This window comes from Haliotis asinina, chromosome 7, assembly GCF_037392515.1.
Source record: "Haliotis asinina isolate JCU_RB_2024 chromosome 7, JCU_Hal_asi_v2, whole genome shotgun sequence".
Classification (NCBI taxonomy): Eukaryota; Metazoa; Mollusca; class Gastropoda; order Lepetellida; family Haliotidae; genus Haliotis; species Haliotis asinina.
In genome coordinates, this window is record NC_090286.1 from 49,165,320 (window position 1) to 49,185,863 (window position 20,544).

General features: G+C 37.4%; 1 protein-coding gene across 16 annotated transcripts in view; it reads left to right on the forward strand.

Annotated features, from left to right (window-relative positions):
• LOC137291729 (receptor-type tyrosine-protein phosphatase delta-like) overlaps positions 1-20,544 on the forward strand; it is a 415,228-nt gene that overhangs the window by 274,387 nt on the left and 120,297 nt on the right. For 11 of the 16 annotated variants that reach the window (XM_067823205.1, XM_067823218.1, XM_067823212.1 and 8 more), the window contains 2 exons: positions 15,535-15,582; positions 18,439-18,744. In XM_067823205.1, the coding sequence (XP_067679306.1) occupies positions 15,535-15,582; positions 18,439-18,744 (354 nt within the window). The remainder of the gene's footprint in view (positions 1-15,534; positions 15,583-18,438; positions 18,745-20,544) is intronic. The other 5 variants (XM_067823219.1, XM_067823215.1, XM_067823216.1 and 2 more) reach the window with 1 other exon arrangement.

A 20,544-nucleotide genomic window follows, 5' to 3' on the forward strand; every position in this document is an offset into this window, starting at 1 on the left:
CAACGAAAATATACCATTCTGTTAAGGGACTATTGATGATTATTAGTTCCTAATCAGTTGATTAGATCAAAGAAAAAACTTTTGAAATTAATCTGAATATCACTCTTTGTCTACTTTTGTGAAACCATCTTTTTATTGAAGAATGTGAGATGAAGGTTCAAGTTAATATCAACATCAGTACCTGTATCACATCAAAGTAAACCGTCAGGGCTTGTCTCCTCCATCCACTTGGGATGATCTAATCCTAATCTATGACCTCTTGAGCTGGAACCTCCTTGAGCTAACTGGTCCATCCACTTGTCACACCCTTCGCAAGACCACGCCAATCCTATTATATCCTCTCCTATCAATCTTTCCCCATTATTCTATCTCGCATGGAAAATAAGTCAAATAAAGTATTAGCATAAGAAGATAATTTCTGCCCTTTACCTTTTATTCCAGTTCTCAAATGAAAATATATATCAAACAAGAAGTGTTTTGCTTGTAATGCATACATATTAGATTTGAAGAATTCATATTTTTCCTTTGTTCAAGTAAACATATAAAAACATTAACAAATACAAAAAAAATATTTAGAAGTAAGTAAAATGTGCAACCATGAAAGAATAAAATAGATGAGTGATCATTATTATGATATATCCCTCAATAAATAGTAGCCTGAAAAATATTACGATCAATATATGGCTGTGTGATATATGTTAAGGGCTCTGTTTGCCTTCTGTTCAACCTTATGAGCCACAGAACAACAGAAGAACTAACACCCCACCCAATTGCTTCTCTGTGACAAGCCCCGAAGCCATCTTGTCTAGACGTCCCAATCACAGCTCCACCCTGTATTTCTTGCCTCCTTGTCACTCCAGCTACCCTAGTACTTCTCATGCTCTTGTTGACATAATTTGATGACTGATCCGATACCTATCATTCCCTACCCTAGTTGAATGCCACATTCCTGTCTGTTGTATACAAGAGAATTGTATAGATAGTCATCTGGTGTACAGATGTGCCATAAAGGATTAGTTCAGGAGCATGTCCCTGGGGTGACCGTCTCCATAGACTGTTGGAGTGGTCATGCCAGCTGTCTGGGGGCCTGTGTTTAAACATGTCTTGATTCATTTACACCACATCAGGGATTGTTCTTGAAGTAAATTGAGACTAATATATGTATTATATCAGTATATCATGCTGGACACTATCACAGATGATAGGCTCAATAAATGTATTATTGTAGGGATGTGATTTATCTGAGAATATCAGCTGTTACAAATTTGCTGACATGCCATTTTTTACATGTAAAGTATCAGTGTTCTAAGTGTTACTGATACAATTTATTGAAATGTAAAATTCATAATGGAAAGACCATAACTGTGAAAAATTGTTTTCATCAGTATCTGAAATTGTTGTCTTCATTTGAATAGGTGAAATCTTTGACTTTATCAGGATGTCTGAAACTGTTGGCTTCATCAATATCTCATACTGTTGACTTCATCAATATCTCATATTGTTGATTTCATCAATATCTTAAATTGTTGAATGCAACAGTAGTAGCTGAAATTGCTGATTTGATCAGGATAACTGAAAATGTTGACTTGGTTTACTGAAACTGTTGATTTGTTATATTGTTAGAATGTATGATGGATTGTGCGCCATGTGTCCTGAAGGGCCACGTTTGTCCGTCATTACACACTTCATCTGTTCAGACCGGGGACATTCACACCTTTCAGGTGACCAAGAACGAATGTGCTTCATAAATCTCACCTAGACACGTCCCATTTTTCCACAGGGAGGATTTAGCTGAGAACATCTGATACGTCAAGCTTTCCAAAGCACATTAATTATCTGCTTTAGGTCTTAATGCTGTATGGTGGTCTTGTGTGTTAAGGAAGAGCAGGAGACGAACACACCAGGCTCTTCATCACTTGTCATTGTCACAGCCTAAACTTCAATTTTTATGGGGATCTTAAATATGAGAATGGAATCAGTGTATTTGGATGATTTGAGAACGTAATCGTATATTTAATATACGACAAGCCTTTTTCATCTGAACTCCTGATGAAGATTTAATTGTTAGGCTATCATTTCCAAATAATCGTATATTTATGTTGTTGCATACCCTGGTTCCCATTGTATACTTTACTAGTTACTAAAGCTTGACTGATCACAACTCTGGGAAAGGCTTGTAGAGAATATGATAGCTGCTGTCTGGGAATACAGACGTGGGAGTCAACATTAGATGACGAAAATCACTAATTGATGCCCCAAACTTTCAGTGTATCTCTAACAGAGAAAATAGAAGTGCTTAGATTGAAGTGCAATCTAAGGCAAAAGAGCTGTCATCTCTGTAAAAAGAGTGAAGAGAAATATGAACTGCTGTCTGGGAAGATTGACGTGGGAGTCCAGCATTGATGAAGAGAGTCACTATGTGATACCTGAGACTTGCCGTGTATACCTTACTGGGAAAATTGATTGAAGCTGCAATCTAAGAATTAATAATTTTACAGACTCAAATGGGCATGTTTTTTGCCCACCTCAGGACTCAACAGAAGCTATGTGTTTCAGTTTTTTCGTAGTATGCATATAGAATATAATGTGAGTCAAAAGAAAAATGTGAAAAACCAGGAGTGGCCTTTATTGTATTGGGTTGTGATGTATTTGTGAAAACAGGCAATGGTGGGCTAGCCTAGTGGGTGACATGTATTTCATGCAGATGGTCCAGGTTCACTTCCTCAAATAGATGCAATGTGTGTAGGGCATTTCTGGTTTACCACCACAGTGATGGTAACCAACAACTGGCAGAAACATGGACCCATTAGCTTTGGGAAATAGCGTATTAATTTGGAACACTTTTTCTGACATGCAGCTCTCGCAAAAACAGGGTGTCAATTGATTACATACTGAACACTTCCAGATCAATCGGTTGTACATTTTGAAATTGATCTTCACAGAGCTAAACAGCTTGTGCGTGTTGTGAATCTGATGCTAATGTTTCTGATTATGATGATAAGAACTCCCGCGGGGCCTGCCAGGCGTCCATATTTATTAAAAACATGATTGATGTGTGGGTAGCTGAGAGTTAAAACGTCGTAGCTGGAGAGCATTATATGGAATTTGATGCAACACTAGTTGTAGAAATATGTATTATCTGAAATTTTGGAATTGACTGCGTTTGAATTTTGGGTGTCAAAGTATCATCTTTTGAAAACCTGTTCCAGTTGCATCAAGACTTTCTAAAAACTGTGCAGTGGAAAAGGATGTTGAAGATATTTTATTGTGAATTACACGTCAACAGTGATATGATCCTGAAGCTAACGATTTCTCCTGTTGTTTTGACATGAGTCTTGTATACTGACATACACAGAAGAATACTTTTGACCCTCAAGATGAGTGTATGTTGCGGAAAATTTCAAGAATATTTCCAACAAAGTATGGAAAAATATCAATAAGCAAAGCAGTACTTTGTCATTGATGTTTGAATCGCATACAGAAATTGTGAAGTTGCTCAGTTCATGGTTTTGTCTTATATCGATTCCAAAATGTTGTCTCTAGGCAAATAAAATTATTGCCTTTATTACCATGTTATGAAAAGGAACACTCAAAATCATTTTGTTGTGAAACTACTATTAATTTACCTCCATGCAAAAGCATACAGCCAGTTTATGTCTTCTTTCAAGGGATCTGACCACATGGACCTGCAGGGGGTCCTCAGCTATGTTGTTATTAAAAAGGGGCCTTTTGATCATCCTGCAGAAATAGATCTGTATTATTAAGTATAATCTGTTCCGATGGATCGGAGAAAAGATTTAGCAAGGTGAAGTTCACTTACATTTTCTTTGAAGAAAGAGGCCTTGTTTAGGTTGAAACTATAATTGAAGATGTCTTGGAAATTAATTTTTGAACATCGTATTTTAGTGACAAACACACCATGGTTCCTTTGAATGATAAATAATGTATATAAGTTATTGAATTTGTGATATTGATATGATTTTTCCGGTGAAATTACGAACATTTATGAGAGTTCCAAAGTGGAATAATTGATGTGAAGTTCATTTATTAGGAATGACATTCAAGACGAGCTGTGCAGCTTGTGTGCCCTATCAGCATTTATTGGTAAGCAGTTTAACCCGTGTCATTATTGGCTTTGTAAATGCCATGTCAGAGTCACTTTGGGAGTAAATCTATATATTCTGGATGACTGCCTGGTCCAGTCACCCCATCTCATCCAGCTAAATGCTCCCCCCTCCTGCCCCTTCCTGCTTCTTTTCCCCAACCCTCTTCCAACTCCCTTCTCCCTCTTCCGACTCCCCTACGTAAGAACATTCACTTGCTCTTCCTTCATCATGGGGTAAGGAACTGCATGAAAGCTGTATCATATCTTGTGTCATAATTCTTGCATGAAAGCTTCAGATGATGATACTGACTGGAGGTATATGAACTGTTTGTTTCCCCTTCACCAACAGTTTAAGTGAAAATATAACTGCATAAAGAGAGACATATTTCCATGGAGTTCTCGGAAATACAACTATGCCTTTCACAGTTGTGTATCAAGAAATATGTCATATGTCATACCCTGATGCTATAGCTGTGTCAGGAGCAATGCATATTCTGTTCTCTTAGAGGCATGTTATACCTCATATCCTACAACTGTGTCCAAACCAAATTGCAAGTCTTCTCTTGTACTGATGGATGAAGGCAACACTAGCCTGAGGGCTTGGCTGGAAACAGGACTGACTTGCACCACATACAGAAAGTTCTCTGTTACTGAACAATGTGTGACCTTTGCTGATGTTGATGTTGATTATAGCTTGAAGTGGAGTGCTAACATGCAAATGGTTCTTGTGTGTTGTTGAACTGTGTCTGTTCGTGGGCATCTTTGTGTTTTTTGTTCTCTTTCTCTTGTCGTCTCAGCAGAGACGTTTGTTTGATGGGCACAGTCAGTGACAAATATTTTTGCTCATCCTAATTTTACGTGTAACCTTGTAATGGTGTAAGGAGGTGCATCCAGCTGTGCAGAGTTGCATCTCCTGGGTATGTGTGATGTGTATGTGGTCAGACTTGCTGGCTTGCTGACACATGTCATCATATACCAATGCATAGATGTTCATGCTGTAAGTCACTAGATTGTATGGTCTAGACTCAATTAATTACAGACTGCCGCCATGTAGCTGGAATATTGCTGGATGTGGTATTTAAACTACAAACCAACCAAATAACCACCCTGGGTTCTCCTTGCTGACTTTCCATGATATAGTTGGAAAACTGTTCACAATGGCATTGAAACCAGCTTGCTCATACCTTTACATTATGAGATCAAATGGAGCTGACTGTTCATTTTCTTTGAATGATGGTACCATCATCCAATATTGCTATTCAGTCGACAGTGGCTTTATTTATATCTTGTTATTAAAAAAAGTATCTGATATCCTTCCTAAATTATGCAAATTTTAGTGATGTCTTGGGATAAAAGTTGAAGATTGTTCTACATACTTCAATGTAACCAGATATATATGAATATTTCATTGGTACTTTTCTATCTGAGGAGAGACTGGTGTTAATTTTGTATAAGATGTAATTAGAGAAAGGTGCCATGGTAAAATTGCTCTGTTCCTTCAGTGATTTATGGCTGATATTCAAGAATGCGATCATGGTGTTCATATATTGTTTTCTGTGAGTTTCATATAATTCATTAATTTGCACTCTAACTCTATATTTGATATTTTGGAACATTAAAGATCTGGGTTAGATTGTACTTCAACTACCAGTTGTTAAAAGAGGTGGCTAACTTGATCGGGGGTCAGAATCAAGGGTCAACACAGGATTGTCTGGTCCAGACTGAATTAACTGGATTACCTCCAGGCTTTGGTTACCAGGCCAGCAAATGTCGATTTTTTTTAAGGATTCCTTGTGTTTTTCTTGTTGAAAGAAGTAGCCAGGTTGTTTTGTTTTGTTTTTTCTTTGTTAGTGAGTTCATTTTAACCATTGCACTGTTGTTACTGTCTTTATCACGTGACTTTGACAACTGTTGACAAAAGATTATTTCCATAGTATTTTTTTTGCACCATGAACTTTAGTTCCTTGGAAAGCATGGAGGAATGTTTCCAAAGTTGGTCTTGATTATTTGCAGATTACAGTTGGCATATTTGGAAATTATATGAATGGATATCTGAACATCATTGATTGTCATAAAGAGGGTTAAACATTTACAGTTTGAAGTGATCATCCCTAGAGGTGAGAAAGCATATATGGTCTATCAGTTTCACTTTACTATAACTACCCATAGATGGCCCAACTCCTCTGTGGGAGTGAAGGCAGGAAGTGCACCTATAAAACTGCACGATGTCATGCAGGTAGAGAATGCCCATCCAATTTGAAAGTTAGTGCATATTAACAGGGTCAGTGACTCAATATTGTCGTACTTCCTTTAAGTTTATCAAAGACTGCTCTGAGTTAACAGAGACAGCTTTTCTGGACATTTCAAGGTCATGTGGCAGAAGGTCTTTCATCATTGAGAACATCTTTTTGGTGGATTCTGAGGCTCAAACTGTCTGTTCAACACAAAAACGGGGAAAACCTTTTCCCTATTTTCTTTGATTTCAAAACTAGAACCCTTTGATGTGATTGGCTGAAAGGATGTTACAAGTGCTATGATTGGCTAAATGCTTACAGGCATATGATCGGTGAGTGGAAAGTCCTGTTCAGGTCTGGTAGCTGCCAGAGTCTGACTGATTAACATGTGCAGCCAGTATTGAATTAAAGTGTGACGGGTAATGAATCCTAGATCCTAGATCTTTAGACTGAATCATTACTCAGAGAAGAGTTTGCCGCCAGCTTTTTACAACATGTTGTGTTTCAAAATTTCATGGATGGTCTTGGCGTAATGATACATGAGTTTCTGGTGGTGGTGAAATGTAGAATGACAAGAAGTGAATGATTCAGTGCTTATGTAGCCCAGTGTTGCTCAAAACAAAATAGATTAACTGAGATGAAACTCACGGAAAGAGGTTTATCTTCCAATGGGAAGTCGAGAATCAATACTTTATGCATGGAAGCCTACCTATCTTTGATGTGATACCACCAAACATGGGACTATGATGGTTGTGCCTGGCTTTTATTTGAAAACATCACATGGAATGATATAACATATTATTTTCTTGCAAAAGGCAACACATAGAAGAATAGTTCACCCATGAGTACCCCCTTTGACTTCATCAGGCCTTGTTATGTTGCTAGGCGATGTTCCCACAGTGGAATTCTATGGAACCCCAGCATAAGCTGACTGCAGCATGGGAGTAGTTAATTCAAAAATAAGTTGAAGAGTCAAAAAAATTTCATTTATTTAGTTATTATTGAAGTTTCATTGGTTGTCCTTAGGGTTTTATATCTAAACTCATCAATTATCGCCTTAGTTGGGAACCATATGCACTGTTAGTGTTATCTGAGGTCCTATTTTAGACACTTCCCACGTACTCATTAATGCAAGTCAAGATAATGCATTCTGTATAAACAGTTTACGTGATATTTTTAATGCAGTATTCATGAACATTTGACTTAAAGTTGAAACTAATTGTAACACCTTATTTATGTTACTGTTTTGTCAGTGAACTGCACCTTAATTATATTCATGCAGTGAAAAGAAAACAACCACCATGTTGTGTGATTTCTGTTTATGTAATTCATTTTTTGTGAAAATAGCTTATTTTTGGATATTTGTGGCTAAAGCAATAGTTATTGGTGCCAAACATGATACTGACATGAAACCAGTAATATTCATTGACATTGAAACAGGCTAGGGTATTGCAAAAAGTGTCATAGAACCCACTTCAATAACTTATAGATGACCAATAACCATCAGCCTTAATTCATCTGAAAGTGCCTACAGACTCCAAATAAAATCCAAATAAAAAAAAATAGGTCGCCATTTTATCATAAGCTGCAAGAACATCTTTCAGAAGTAGGAGACTGCCCAGAAATTTTGGGTTCTGTATTATGTAAATCAATGCCTTGTCCGGAACCTGAAATCACGTCTTGCAAATAAGCGTACTTTGGCATTTACTTTTTTCCGCCCTAATGTGTTTGATGCTGGTATGAGAGAAGGAAGTCGGTATTGAAATATGCATCTGGTTCCAGTTGCGGCATCATTGTTTCCAAATCTTCCAAATCAATGGCTCCTGTTGATCTGCCCTGAGGAGATCCCGGTCTCATGTTGCGTTGGTGTACCTGTCCGTCAGCTACATACGTTCACACAACATATCGTCCACACAACTGATTGTGGTTGAGATCTAGCCAGCTGATAGTGGGATCAATGCCCCAAAACACAATTTAGGTCTTACTAGACCTTGAGATGGATTAGAATCGTTGCCATGGCAATTGTATCTGACAACTGCTAGTGACCAAGGAAATAAAATCACCACTGGGCTCTGAAAAAGCACCAGTATTGGTGAAGCAGTTGGAAACCTGGTTGATAGGCAAGTGTAACAGAGTCTGGGAATTCTGTTTTCTAATCTTTTACCTATTTCCTGATTTGCATTAGATGACAGTGTTGATCTATTTTTGGTTATGATCCTGGTGTGTAGACTGCCAAAGGACATGGAAGGTGGTGATAAAATCTATCCGGATTTTGATTACATTGGAGTCCAGTGTTGAGTTTTTTTTATTGATTTGAGCATGCTTTGTAAAGGTTCAGTAGGAAATGGCCAAGATGACATACTAATTTTGTTCCACATCTTGGTTTGAAAATTGATCTATGTTTCAGCATGATATCAAACATGAGATGATATGGAAAGAGAGTTTTCAGGACTTCCAAAAATGAACTTGAACTTAACTTGGTAACCCTGGCAGCTAAAATGGCTACTTGATAAAAGGAATATTCTTGAAACAATTGGCTTTCTCTTCACTTTCAGTTTATTATCAAGATGTATGCAATTATATTGCTCTGGATCCCCTTGCACATAGCCATCTTAGCACTACAACTGTCGTAGATCCAGGTTAGAATATGGGAGCATCAATCTTCTTAGCACTAAGATTGCTTTATGCAACTGTCCCCGGGGGTAGATTTTTTAAGCTCTCTTAATACTAAGATAGTCGTAAGTTAATGTATGGCACTTACGACAATCTTAGCACTAAGAGAAAATCTAGGCCCTGGTCTAGGTCTGTAAGTGGTATGTAAATATGAACAGAAGTGAGTGACTGGGACGAGAGATTCAAACAGTTTTACCACAATTATAGCATGAGATATTCCGCTTACGGATGCCTAATGGCATGTCAAATGATCTGAGAACAATTTGTCTGGTTGTGAAATTTTACAATCAGAACTGCAAGACATACCATTTGAATTCCTGATAAAATCAGATTGCATGAAATTGTCATCATAAGGCTTAACCTTTACCAAAGATTTTCCCGAGATTTTCTGGACCACTGCCAAGATGAATGAGTTAGATCGTTTCTGACGTAAGGCTACAGTAATGATGATTATGTGCAAGCTGGAAAGTTTGAGTATTGGACCGATAACTAACGAGAACTGGTCAGTTGGTGCTTAATGATGAAATTTGTATGCATCGATGCATAGAGGCTTGATGAGATCAATACTGCTTTCCAGACCCCCTTGCTAATCTATAGGAACTCCCAAATGAGAGATGTGACCGAAAGTATCCACAAAGGTCTCTGTAGCTCACCTAAGCTGAATGTTTTTATATTTTCAATGGACAAATGGTGCCTGGGTTGTTGAATCTGTAATTATAAACTATATATACAAGTATGAACTTGAGTCAAGGTTTGTGTCTAGAAAGAAATAGGTTTTATCAAACCTTGGCTCATATGATATGTTTGTTTACCTGTAGAATCTGGCATGGAACAAGAAGAAACATCTGAAAATATCAACATGGCTCATTTTGTGAAGACTTTTATCAAAAGTAATATTCAATTTTGGATGCTAGTCATGTGGAAATCAATGAATCTGGATTGTACTTGTCCCAGGAACATTTTTCCAGATGTATTCTTTTCTAAGTTACGAAACAAATGATGATCTTCCATTGTGTGTAATAAAGAGCTTGATTTCAGTAATGATCTCGGAAAGGTTTTCTCTGATATTCGTCTCTTTTCTAAGTTACGAAACAAATGATGATCTTCCATTGTGTGTAATAAAGAGCTTGATTTCAGTAATGATCTCGGAAAGGTTTTCTCTGATATTCGTCTCTGTGTATATCTTAACATACATCATTTGTTTCAACAGTTAATGTTGCTACCAGGCTTCCAAGCTGAAAATGAGTTGATAGGTGACTACTATTTGTATTCATCAAAACAGTGATTAGCTGAAGTCTTGTGCTACAACAAATGGAGACATGTTGCAGCTAGGAGCTACCAGGGGAGAAGCAGGAGCTATGGTTAACACTGATAGATCCTGACAGTGGAAAATAATACATGATGCTCTGACTCAGTTGACAATTATCTTGACCCATGGAGATTAGCCTGCTGTGCCCCTAACATATGCCACCCTGAAAACAATAGGTCCAATCTTGCCTGATAACAGTCCCATGCGATGTATTAAGGTATTATAACTGCCTAGATAAACAGACCTGTGCAGCAACAAATCATTATTATTGAATACCCAGATCATTACTGCAGAATGCTCAAGTCAAATCTTTGAACACACAACCGCCAAGCACAGCCTCTGACCGAAGAGAACTAATAATTAATTAATCAAGAGCCTTAATCCATTGCGGTTTTGTTTCCATGTCTGACCCACGTGTCCAGTGTCTGCCATGTGTCAGTGGATAATTACTTGATGTATGCATTGGATATCCTCGTGGTTCACTAGTCAGGGTCAGCCAGGGTGGGTGTGGTTATTGCTGTGTGAATCTCGTGTATTGGGGATGTTCGTTGTTCCTGAGCCCCAGCTTTCAGCTCAGTGTCTCGTATGTAAATCATATTGATGTCATTCTGTCTTGTCAGTTCAGCCAGTCATTGCTGGCCCCCAGTCTTCCACCATTACCAGAACCCTTTTCCACAAACAGGTTGTAATGCTTTGACTTTTAAGTCTGTTTCTTAGGATAAAAGTATTATCTCCAAACCAACAAATCTTGTGGAAGCTCAGGTCACTAGTTAGATAGTTAGATACTGGAACCAGTTGTCAGCCTATGATTAGTTCATTTTGGGACTTGAATTTTGCCCGTCCACTTAACTTGTTAAAGTTCTTGTTGAGGGAGATGGCATAGTTTTACTGCGCATAGAAGAGTGTTGTGCAAGATTGGAAGTGAAAAATAATCATACTGTGTAGTTTTTTAGTTGATTACTCTCCCGCAAATGGACATGGTACCATTCAAAACACAATCTTCAAACTTTTAAACCATCAAACACGAACCTGGAGATATCATCCCTCATTGCAACATGTTTCAGATACCAATGGCTAGCATTTTACTACAAAATCTTTGTCTCCATTATCAAGAGCTCCAAAGTCTAATTCTTGTGAAGTATTTACAAGCAAAACCATCAGTCTTTAGTTTTAGTCACTCATTCGCATGTGACCTTTGCTGTTATCTTTGATAGAAAGAAACATGCTTTTCATTTCTTGAGATAATCAGTACCCTCGGTCATTTTGTATTCAAGTTTTCCTCTATCAGAACATGGCTGCTTGACCTTGTATCATTGTGAACAGATAAAAGAGTGTGGTCTTATTTCTGGACATCATATTTTTTCTTTGATTGTGTGTAATTTGTGTGTTTTGTATTCAAATTTCCCTCCATATTGGCAAGCAACCAAGACCATCACACTGGTGGCTCCACTGGTGCGTCCAAGGAGAACTTTATGCATGGTATTTTGCCAGTGTAAAGTATGGCTAATGTTCTTTATCAAGAGCATAATCCCTCCTCGAGGTGCGTCAAGTGGCTTAGGGTGCTCGTAATCTCCTGCTTGATCAATCAGTTTTTCTTGCTAAGAGGACCTTATAGATTACACTGATAATATTATGCATTGCATTGGTTAGGCTGTTTTTGAATGTACCATGCTGAATGTGACTGCCCTGATATTAATGCTCGTATCAGAGTCAAGTGTTAGGTGTTCATTCAGCTGGTTATTTATTTTGCATGTATAATGAAAATGTTTTGACATCGCTTCATTGTAACACAAGAGTTGGGTGCAATTTTATTGTCATGTAGAAAATGATGCAACACTGAAGATTTTCAGAAGTATGCTACTCTAAAGAAGAGTATTCTTTTTTCTTTAATATCAATAACAACTGTCAACGTATGAAATGGTCATTTGTTCTTTAGCTTCATATGAGGTGTATATCTTTGTCTTGCATCACTGGAGATCCATTCAACCAAACCAAGTGCACTTACCTCTTTGGCAATATTTTCTCCCATACATTGAAACGACCTGCTATAGCCTTAGTGCCAATATTGCTCAGTAGGACAGAGATGAGATTAAATTTTAGATCTATATTGGAGGTGAGCACAATGTGTGAAGCTGATTTCTGGTGTCACTGCCATGATAATGCTGGAATATTGTTCAGAGCAGTCTAGAAGTTGACTCAATCGCATAGATCAACATAAAATCAGCTTTTTTTTGTGTAGGTCTTGCAAACTGATTTCAAACTGCCTTGGCTACTTCGGTTTGTGTTTGTATGTATATTTCGTCTACATTTTACTGAAAGGAAATGGAACTGTACCTTACACTTCTCTACAACTTCTAGAACAAGACTGTCCACCATTATGCTGGATCATGATATGGCCAATGGGTAGAATTCTGATGTCACCCTTTGTGATATCGCTGGAAAATTACTACTTTAAAAATTACTAAATTACTAATTTTTCAGGTGTTATTTTGTCTTTGTCATTAATGTAAACTGTGCCAAAATGCTAAAATTATGCCTGGTTCTTAAAAACCTTTATGCCAGTATTTTCCAGTTGCTTTCTAATGCAGGTTCATTAGCATTTCAAATCAGGGTGTATCAGTACACATCTGCGTGGCATTAGCTTTAATATCAAATTAAGGTATTGTAGCAGCTACACTCATGCCAAACAGGGAGAGATTTGTCATTTCACTATCAGTTTAAGTTATCCTTTCAGAGCTACTTCTCACTAGCTGTCATAAATGGATGCATCCCACTCTGCTTGCCAGCAGACCCCAGTTCAGTAGCATATTAAATCTAATTCCTGTATCGTGTTGTTTTTTATTGTGTTGTCTGTGGCTTTGGAGGACCATACGGTTTAATGATAAAGTCAGTGGATGTGGGGTCACTATGCTGTGCGGAGACAATGATGTATTTATGCTTCTCCTGGGTGTTTTCGGTCGGTTCACTGGACAGTGTCAGGTGGAATGCAATATGTGTTGCTAGCATTTTTCATCGTGTTCTTTTTTCAAAGGCCAAAGTGGTTTGCTATTTGCTGGGGGTTTTTTTCCAGTTGGATGGTTAAAGGATTATGACGACAAATTTGATGTCTGTGGCTGCACAAATGTGTTTTAGACTTTGACATTATGAAGGATGAATGTTTTGTGTAGGCACTATTATTAAGGAGTACATTGTGATCTGGTGGTTTTCATTCTTGAAAACAGATTGTTAAACTTTTTGATTTTTTTCATCCAGTGCAGATGCCAAATGATACTGAATTTTGTTTGCTTCTAAATGACAAATAGGACTCTGTACTCACTGACATTTCTTGTTGTTTCCTTCCATTGATATTTGTAATTATTGATAGTTGTAGTCTTTTAAGGTTTGTTTGTATTAATTTCGCATTAAATGATGCTATCCTGTACACAAATCACTTTCTATGAAGTTTTGACATTGACAGCCATTACAGCCCTGGAGTGGCTCCACTCCATAGCGTATTAAGTACAATGTAGCATTGTCTATCTCTGATACAATACAAACATTCAGAATGAAATCCCAGTCTTTAATAAATTATGAACATTTCAATGACCAGAGATTAAATATGCGTATTGCCTCTCCTGACATACAAGGAGTGTCAATACGATACATTATTCAAGCATCTCTCCAGGGATTCCCCATAGCACAATCCAACATACCACAGTCTTGTGAGCCCATCAAAGGGCAGCTACATGTATCTAAGTCGCAAGACAATGGTGCCCCATATAATGCAGGTGATCTGTGATAACTGTAGAGGTAGCTAGAGACACATCTTGCCAGTGTTAAATGCCCTGCCCTGTAATGTTTCATTTAGGAAGGAGGTAGACATGGGTAGAAACGTAAATCAGTGACCTTACAGGGAGCTGGTAACAGGAACTGATGAGATGGTAGTAGTTTTGCATAATTTGACTCCGGAGGAAGGTGTAATTGTTGACATAGGAGAAATATATAAGCACTGACCTATCAGAAGAAATATATATCATTTATTGATCTACTAGAATAGCTAGGCATGGATATAAGAGAAAAAGCTTCCTCTTTGACTTCAGTGTTGAGTGAGATAGATAGATAGATAGATAGATAGATAGATAGATCATACATTGACATAAAATAAATAATCAACAATACACTAGACGTTATCTCACACTGACCAAAGAGTTGAATTTGAGGAGAAATATTTGCCATGCATTGACAATAGAGAAATATAGCATAGTCTCATGGATGAAACAGTCACAGTTGATATTTACATAATTATTTTGTTTTTGGAAAGCAATATAAAACCATACATAAGGCATGGACCAAGGGGAGAAATTTTCTATGAGGCAAATTCGGTCACTGTCTGCTAGGTATATACTGGAACAGTATGACAGTGTCTCAGTAAACAGCAATTAATTCATGTTCTTTTTGGTTTTTTTAATTTGGTAGATAGAACAAACCTTAGAAGTTACTTAATATCTAATAGCTCTTTTAGGATAATAAAACATATAAGATTCCACATAATTCCTTGACACAATTCTTTTGAATGTGTGAAAATATATGTTCATTTATCCTCGGGAACATAAAACAAAATGTAATGAGTTATTAAAATCAACTGGAATCTATGTTCTTCACAACCCTGAACCTGCATCCATTATTGGTGTATGTTCCAGCTAATATTGACACTGCTATTAGGTTTGAGTAACTTCAAGGTAAAATCTCCAGTTAAGCTGGGAGTAATGGGGAAACGTGTGAGTGTGCTCAGTGACAGAAAACAAACAAAGCAAACCGAATCGTTTCAGTATGGTAAACATACTCAAAATGTATTGTGTGTCACCATCATAACAGGAAACAAAATGTTAAGCTATGCACAAACATGTCAGTTTTGATGCGGGGGTTCAGAAACACTGCAATTTGGTGATGGAGAAAAAATTGTGGAATTTTTAACAAGGCAATTTGTAGCGGAAGAAACATCCGTTATCCAACAACCACTTTGTAATTGTCAACGATTTTATCACTATACCAAAAAAGACCACCCATCTTGTTTAATCACAGTTCCATCTGAGAGCTCATGGGGACATATAAAACAAGTCAACATGCGAAAAGCTTGTCTTTCTGTGTGCGTGAAACATCCATAGGTTTTCCCCAATTATTTGTATAGAGGTAAAATACAAATAGATTACTAACACAGTGACTCTTTTGGACAGGTAAAATGAACATGACATACCAATTCCGCTACATCGACTTTGTACAGAGTAAGTAAATGTCCGGCTGACTTGGGATGTCTCCCTGTTCTGTTCGTTGTGTGTACAGGGCAAGGAGACGCCCCCAGGCAGTTGGACTGTATCTGGAGCTTGGCAGACATATACACACTCAAGACAACATGTTTGTGAAGAACACATACTGAAACAAACTCTAGAATATGATTAACTTGAACGAAGGACAGAATGGTTTGAGTGGTGCATGTGGAAACAATGAATGAGAATCTAACTCACATGACGTTGTGTGTGTTTGATGATCTCAAACATGCATACTCAGTTACATTTTTATGGCCATTTTGATAACTATTACCAAGAAAGTGAATATTTGTTTTTAAAAGAGCGTCAGTTAATGTTGAAATCATAGGTATAAACATACAAAATTTGTTATTACATTGAATTGTATGTGGAAACTGAAGTATATACTTACCCTTGTTTGGCTGTGGGTGCAATTTTGGAATATGAAGTTTTAATTGTATGTTTTTGAATAGCACCAAGTTAAATTGCCTCCATGTCAACCCCAGCAGTTCCAAAGTCATGAATGTTTTTTTGGCTCAGACCTTATCTGCTCATGTGTTAGGGCATGTCTTGTTACAATAACAGCAGTAATTTCGTGGTTTTATCAGCGTCAACGACCCCTAAAAGAATAATCTGGCATAATCTTTATATTCTGAAAAAAAAATTCATGTTATTTTAATTTTGCAAAGCATCAAAATTGTTTAAAAGTGACCATGCGACTTCCATATGAAAGTCATGTGACTACCATACAAAAGTCCAGATGTTGTGTGAAGGTTTAGCATGGAGGAAAAGCAACCAGCAAATTACCATCACATCCTGGTTCGGACCAAATAATGGTGAGCAGGGTTTGTAGGAGAAGCTGCTGAGACAAATGAAGTTACTCTTCCCCATCACAGCAGATTCCAGGTAGTTATCTGATTGAGGATGCCAGTTCAAACATCCACAAACTACATCAAAAAGGATTTTTTTCAACCAAAAAATCAATGCTTGGAAGAAGGTTTCTATTTTTGGTATGATGTTATGCCCTTCTAGTTTGTATGGTGAGGCCTGCTAGGATACACTTCCTAAGCCGCTGGTGCAATTAATCAAATGTTTCTATAGGGATGAATTCACAGGTATTTATGGTGAGATAGCTAAATATTTATATCGCTGGAAAGAAGTTTAGGAACATCCAATATTCTTACTCTTTCCCAGGGTAGCCTAGTGGTTAAGGCATTTGCTCATCATGCCAAAGATCCGAGTTTGATTCCCCATATGGGTACAATGTGTGAAGCCCATTTCTGGTATCTTGTGCTATGATATTGCTGGAATATTGTAAAATAGGGCGTAAAACCATACTTACTCACTTGAATGAATTGGTGGTTCTTCTTTACTTGTTTTCAGTAGTATATGTCTGGCCATCTGAGAGTTAGAAACAAACAATGCATGAAGTTGGTTGTCTGCCAGGTTCCAGCACATATTCATGACTCATGAATAATGGAAGATCAATTTGAAATAAATTGATCATTAAATATCTTCACAAATACACAATTTTCATACATTTACACCAGTAGAACTACTTTTGATCATTAAAAAGCTAAAAAAAAAACCCAGGTTGACCTATTTTTTTAAATGATGCCGCTTTTGACAGACTAAGAGTAAATGTTATGAAGATTTTGTAATTGTGATCGGTTTCTGTTTGTTTGAATAAAAGGCTGTAACCATAACATAACCATAACTCCCACATGGAGGGGCAACATTTCAAACCCCACACGTGACTGCCCCATGTCTTTATTAAATGACTCTCATGACGTCATCAGTTTTGATTTTTCAAAATCAGCGTGGTCCATTCCCGATTCCTTGAGCTCAAAACAGTTTTTCATTGGTCATGTTACAAACAGAAATATCCCACCTACACCTGTTACCCTTTCTGTCACCATAAATGTTTAACATTACTTTCTTTCACTCAGTATTTAAATCCTACACATTTTTGCCCTTATTTTTAAAAAACTGTATCTCTGATGCAATAATAACTCTTTCGAGGAATCCTTTCCGATTGTTATTGCTGAGGCTACACTTTAAAACTTTGTAAAACACTTTGGCATGACATAAACATTGATAGCTGCATGTTGGTGCAACCCTATGGCATGCTATAAACATCGATAGTATAATATCAGTGCAACACGTTGGCATGATATAAACATTGATAGTATAATATCAGTGCAACATGTTGGCATGATATAAACATTGAGAGTATAATATTAGTGCAACACTTTGGCGTGATAAAAACAATGATGATTCGTATTGCACAACATGCCCACCACATTTACGTGTTGTTTTTTTAATGATGTTTCCATGTGACGAGATTTCAAATAGTCACCAGTGCTCTGATACAAGATTTTTACACAAGTGTATTAAATATAGTGATGTTGTATAACATTATATACCACATAGTGTGTTGACCGTAGATTCTATGAATCTGAACATTGCAGGAAAGTGTGTTTTGTCTCAGGGATACAGTTTCAGTTACGATCATTATCCCTTGTGTTTTGCTGAACCAATTCATTTTAATTCCTTTTCTGCATTTCAGTTTCACTCATAAAAGCATTTTATTTTACTAATTTTGAATGAATTCTGATTTCGTGGTAACCATAATTAATGGTATTGTTTCATCATTGCTTGAATGTTGTTGATAAACACAAAACAAAAATTGAATTAGAAATCAGAATTCATGATCTGTTTGAAGTTATGTCACTTTTCTTTGATTTCAGTTCTTCTGCTTGTTTTAGTTTGAAATTTTCTGTTTGTGTCCTGTACTGTGAACAAGACCTTGAGAGTCTCTGATCCTTGTTTCAGGTCCACCCAGAATAACTCTGGCCCCCAAAAGTCAGCTGGTAGCAGAGGAAGCTAAGGTGAGCTTCTTCTGTAAGGCCTCTGGCAATCCAGCACCCTCCTTCCACTGGGAGAAAGGCAACAAGCGGATTAATCCTCGTCGGAACCGCTACCTCATCACAGAAGTTCCACATTTATCCGTGTTGAGGATAGACCCTGTCAAATCCAAGAGAGATGACGCCACATTTACATGTGTAGCCAACAATGGACAGGGCGAGGCTCGGGCCAACGCCACCCTCCAAGTCTACATGATGGTCGGCAATGTAGACGGTATGTTGTGTGTGTTTTTGTCTAATGTGTTATATCTAACTTGCACAGACATTTGCCAATTGAATCACACTTACACATGCCAGACTCAGTCAAAGTTTGAAACCCATCATTTGTTGAAATGATTGGCAAATGAAATTTCCTGGTTATCTCTAATAGCATGTGAAAAATTATACATTTTCAGGTTATTTTACATTGTCACATCAGCAAGATATGTTCGAATCCAAAAGTCAGTTTATTTCAGGCAGCAGGTTAGATCTTGTAGTTTCTTACGATGGGAATTCCATGGTTACGATAGAGATCAGATAAAACTTATAGTGGAGATCTTGTCATTACTAACGATGGGAATTCTGTGGTTATGATAGAGTTCGGATAAAACTTATAGTGGAGATCTTTTCGTTACTTATGATGGGAATTCCGTGGTTACGATAAAACTTATAGTGGAGATCTTTTCGTTACTTACGATGGGAATTCCATGGTTACGATAGAGTTCAGATAAAACTTATAGTGGAGATCTTGTCGTTACTTATGATGGGAATTCTGTGGTTACGATGGAGTTTGGATGAATCTTTCAGTGGAGACAAGTAGTTGCTGATGATTGGGATTCTATATTTATGATGGATATCTGATAAAAATTATGGTTTAGATCTGGTTACTTACATGGATAGGTCATTACAGTGTCCAACCCATGTGGCAGTTATCTAAGTAATGTTGTCTGGTCGAATCTCTGTTTTCACAAGTTAACCAAATAGTGATGGTGCTGGCTGCAGTATAATTCATCTTTTACTGAGGTCAAATATTCCAAATTCTCAGAAACACTGTCCCCATGGGTCAAATTAGTCCTGGATAGCTGATGCTGGGAAAGATCAATGTACTATTGGTGAATCAGTGCTTTGTCCCATGGTTTATCTCAATCCAGAGCATATGATACAGTGATAGATAAGCTGTTGCCTGCCTTTACTCCTTCATTCATTTGTTGACATTCAAGGATTCTTAGAATTTTGTCATCTTAGCCATGTTGCACAGCTCAATACCATATTGTTTATCACTGTATTGTCTGGTCAAGATTTAATTATTTGCAGGGTGCCGCCATATAGCCAAATTATTGCCAAATGTGGCATGAACTAAACTCGCTCATTCTTTTGTCATTGGTTCATGGCAACCAATGGTACTTGTAAATGGCAACTATGAATGAGTCATGTGGTCAACCTCTGTGACTTGTTCTAATGGTATTTATATATATGGATCATTACACACAGTATCAATCACTGTGTTGTCTGATCCAGACTATTTATAGTGTGTTTACACCATGCTTATGGATATACTGGTGCTCAAAAGTGTTTCTACAATCTGTTGTCCACTGTGCTTGTATTCTGGTCATTTGAGAGATTTTCCTTGTTAGCACTGGGGTGGTGGGGTAGCCTAGAGGTTAAAGCGTTCGCTGATCATGCCAATGACCTGGGTTTGATCAACCATATGTGTACAATGTGTGAAGCCCATTTCTGGTGTCCTGTGCTGTGATATTGCTGGAATATTGCTGAAAGTGGTGCAAACCCCAAGTCATTCACTCACTCACTCACTCACTATTAGCACTGAGGCAGTCTTAATTCTATATCACAGTTGTATACAATCCTTCTAAAGCAATTGCAATCACCTCTCTGATTTTAGGAATAATTCAGTCTTAATCTGATTGTCATCCCAGTACAATGTCTCTGCTATGAGCACTTAGGGAGTTATAATCTCATATTACTTTACTCTTGGGTGTTGGATAAAAGAGCTAAGTCATTCATAATCCCATGTGAT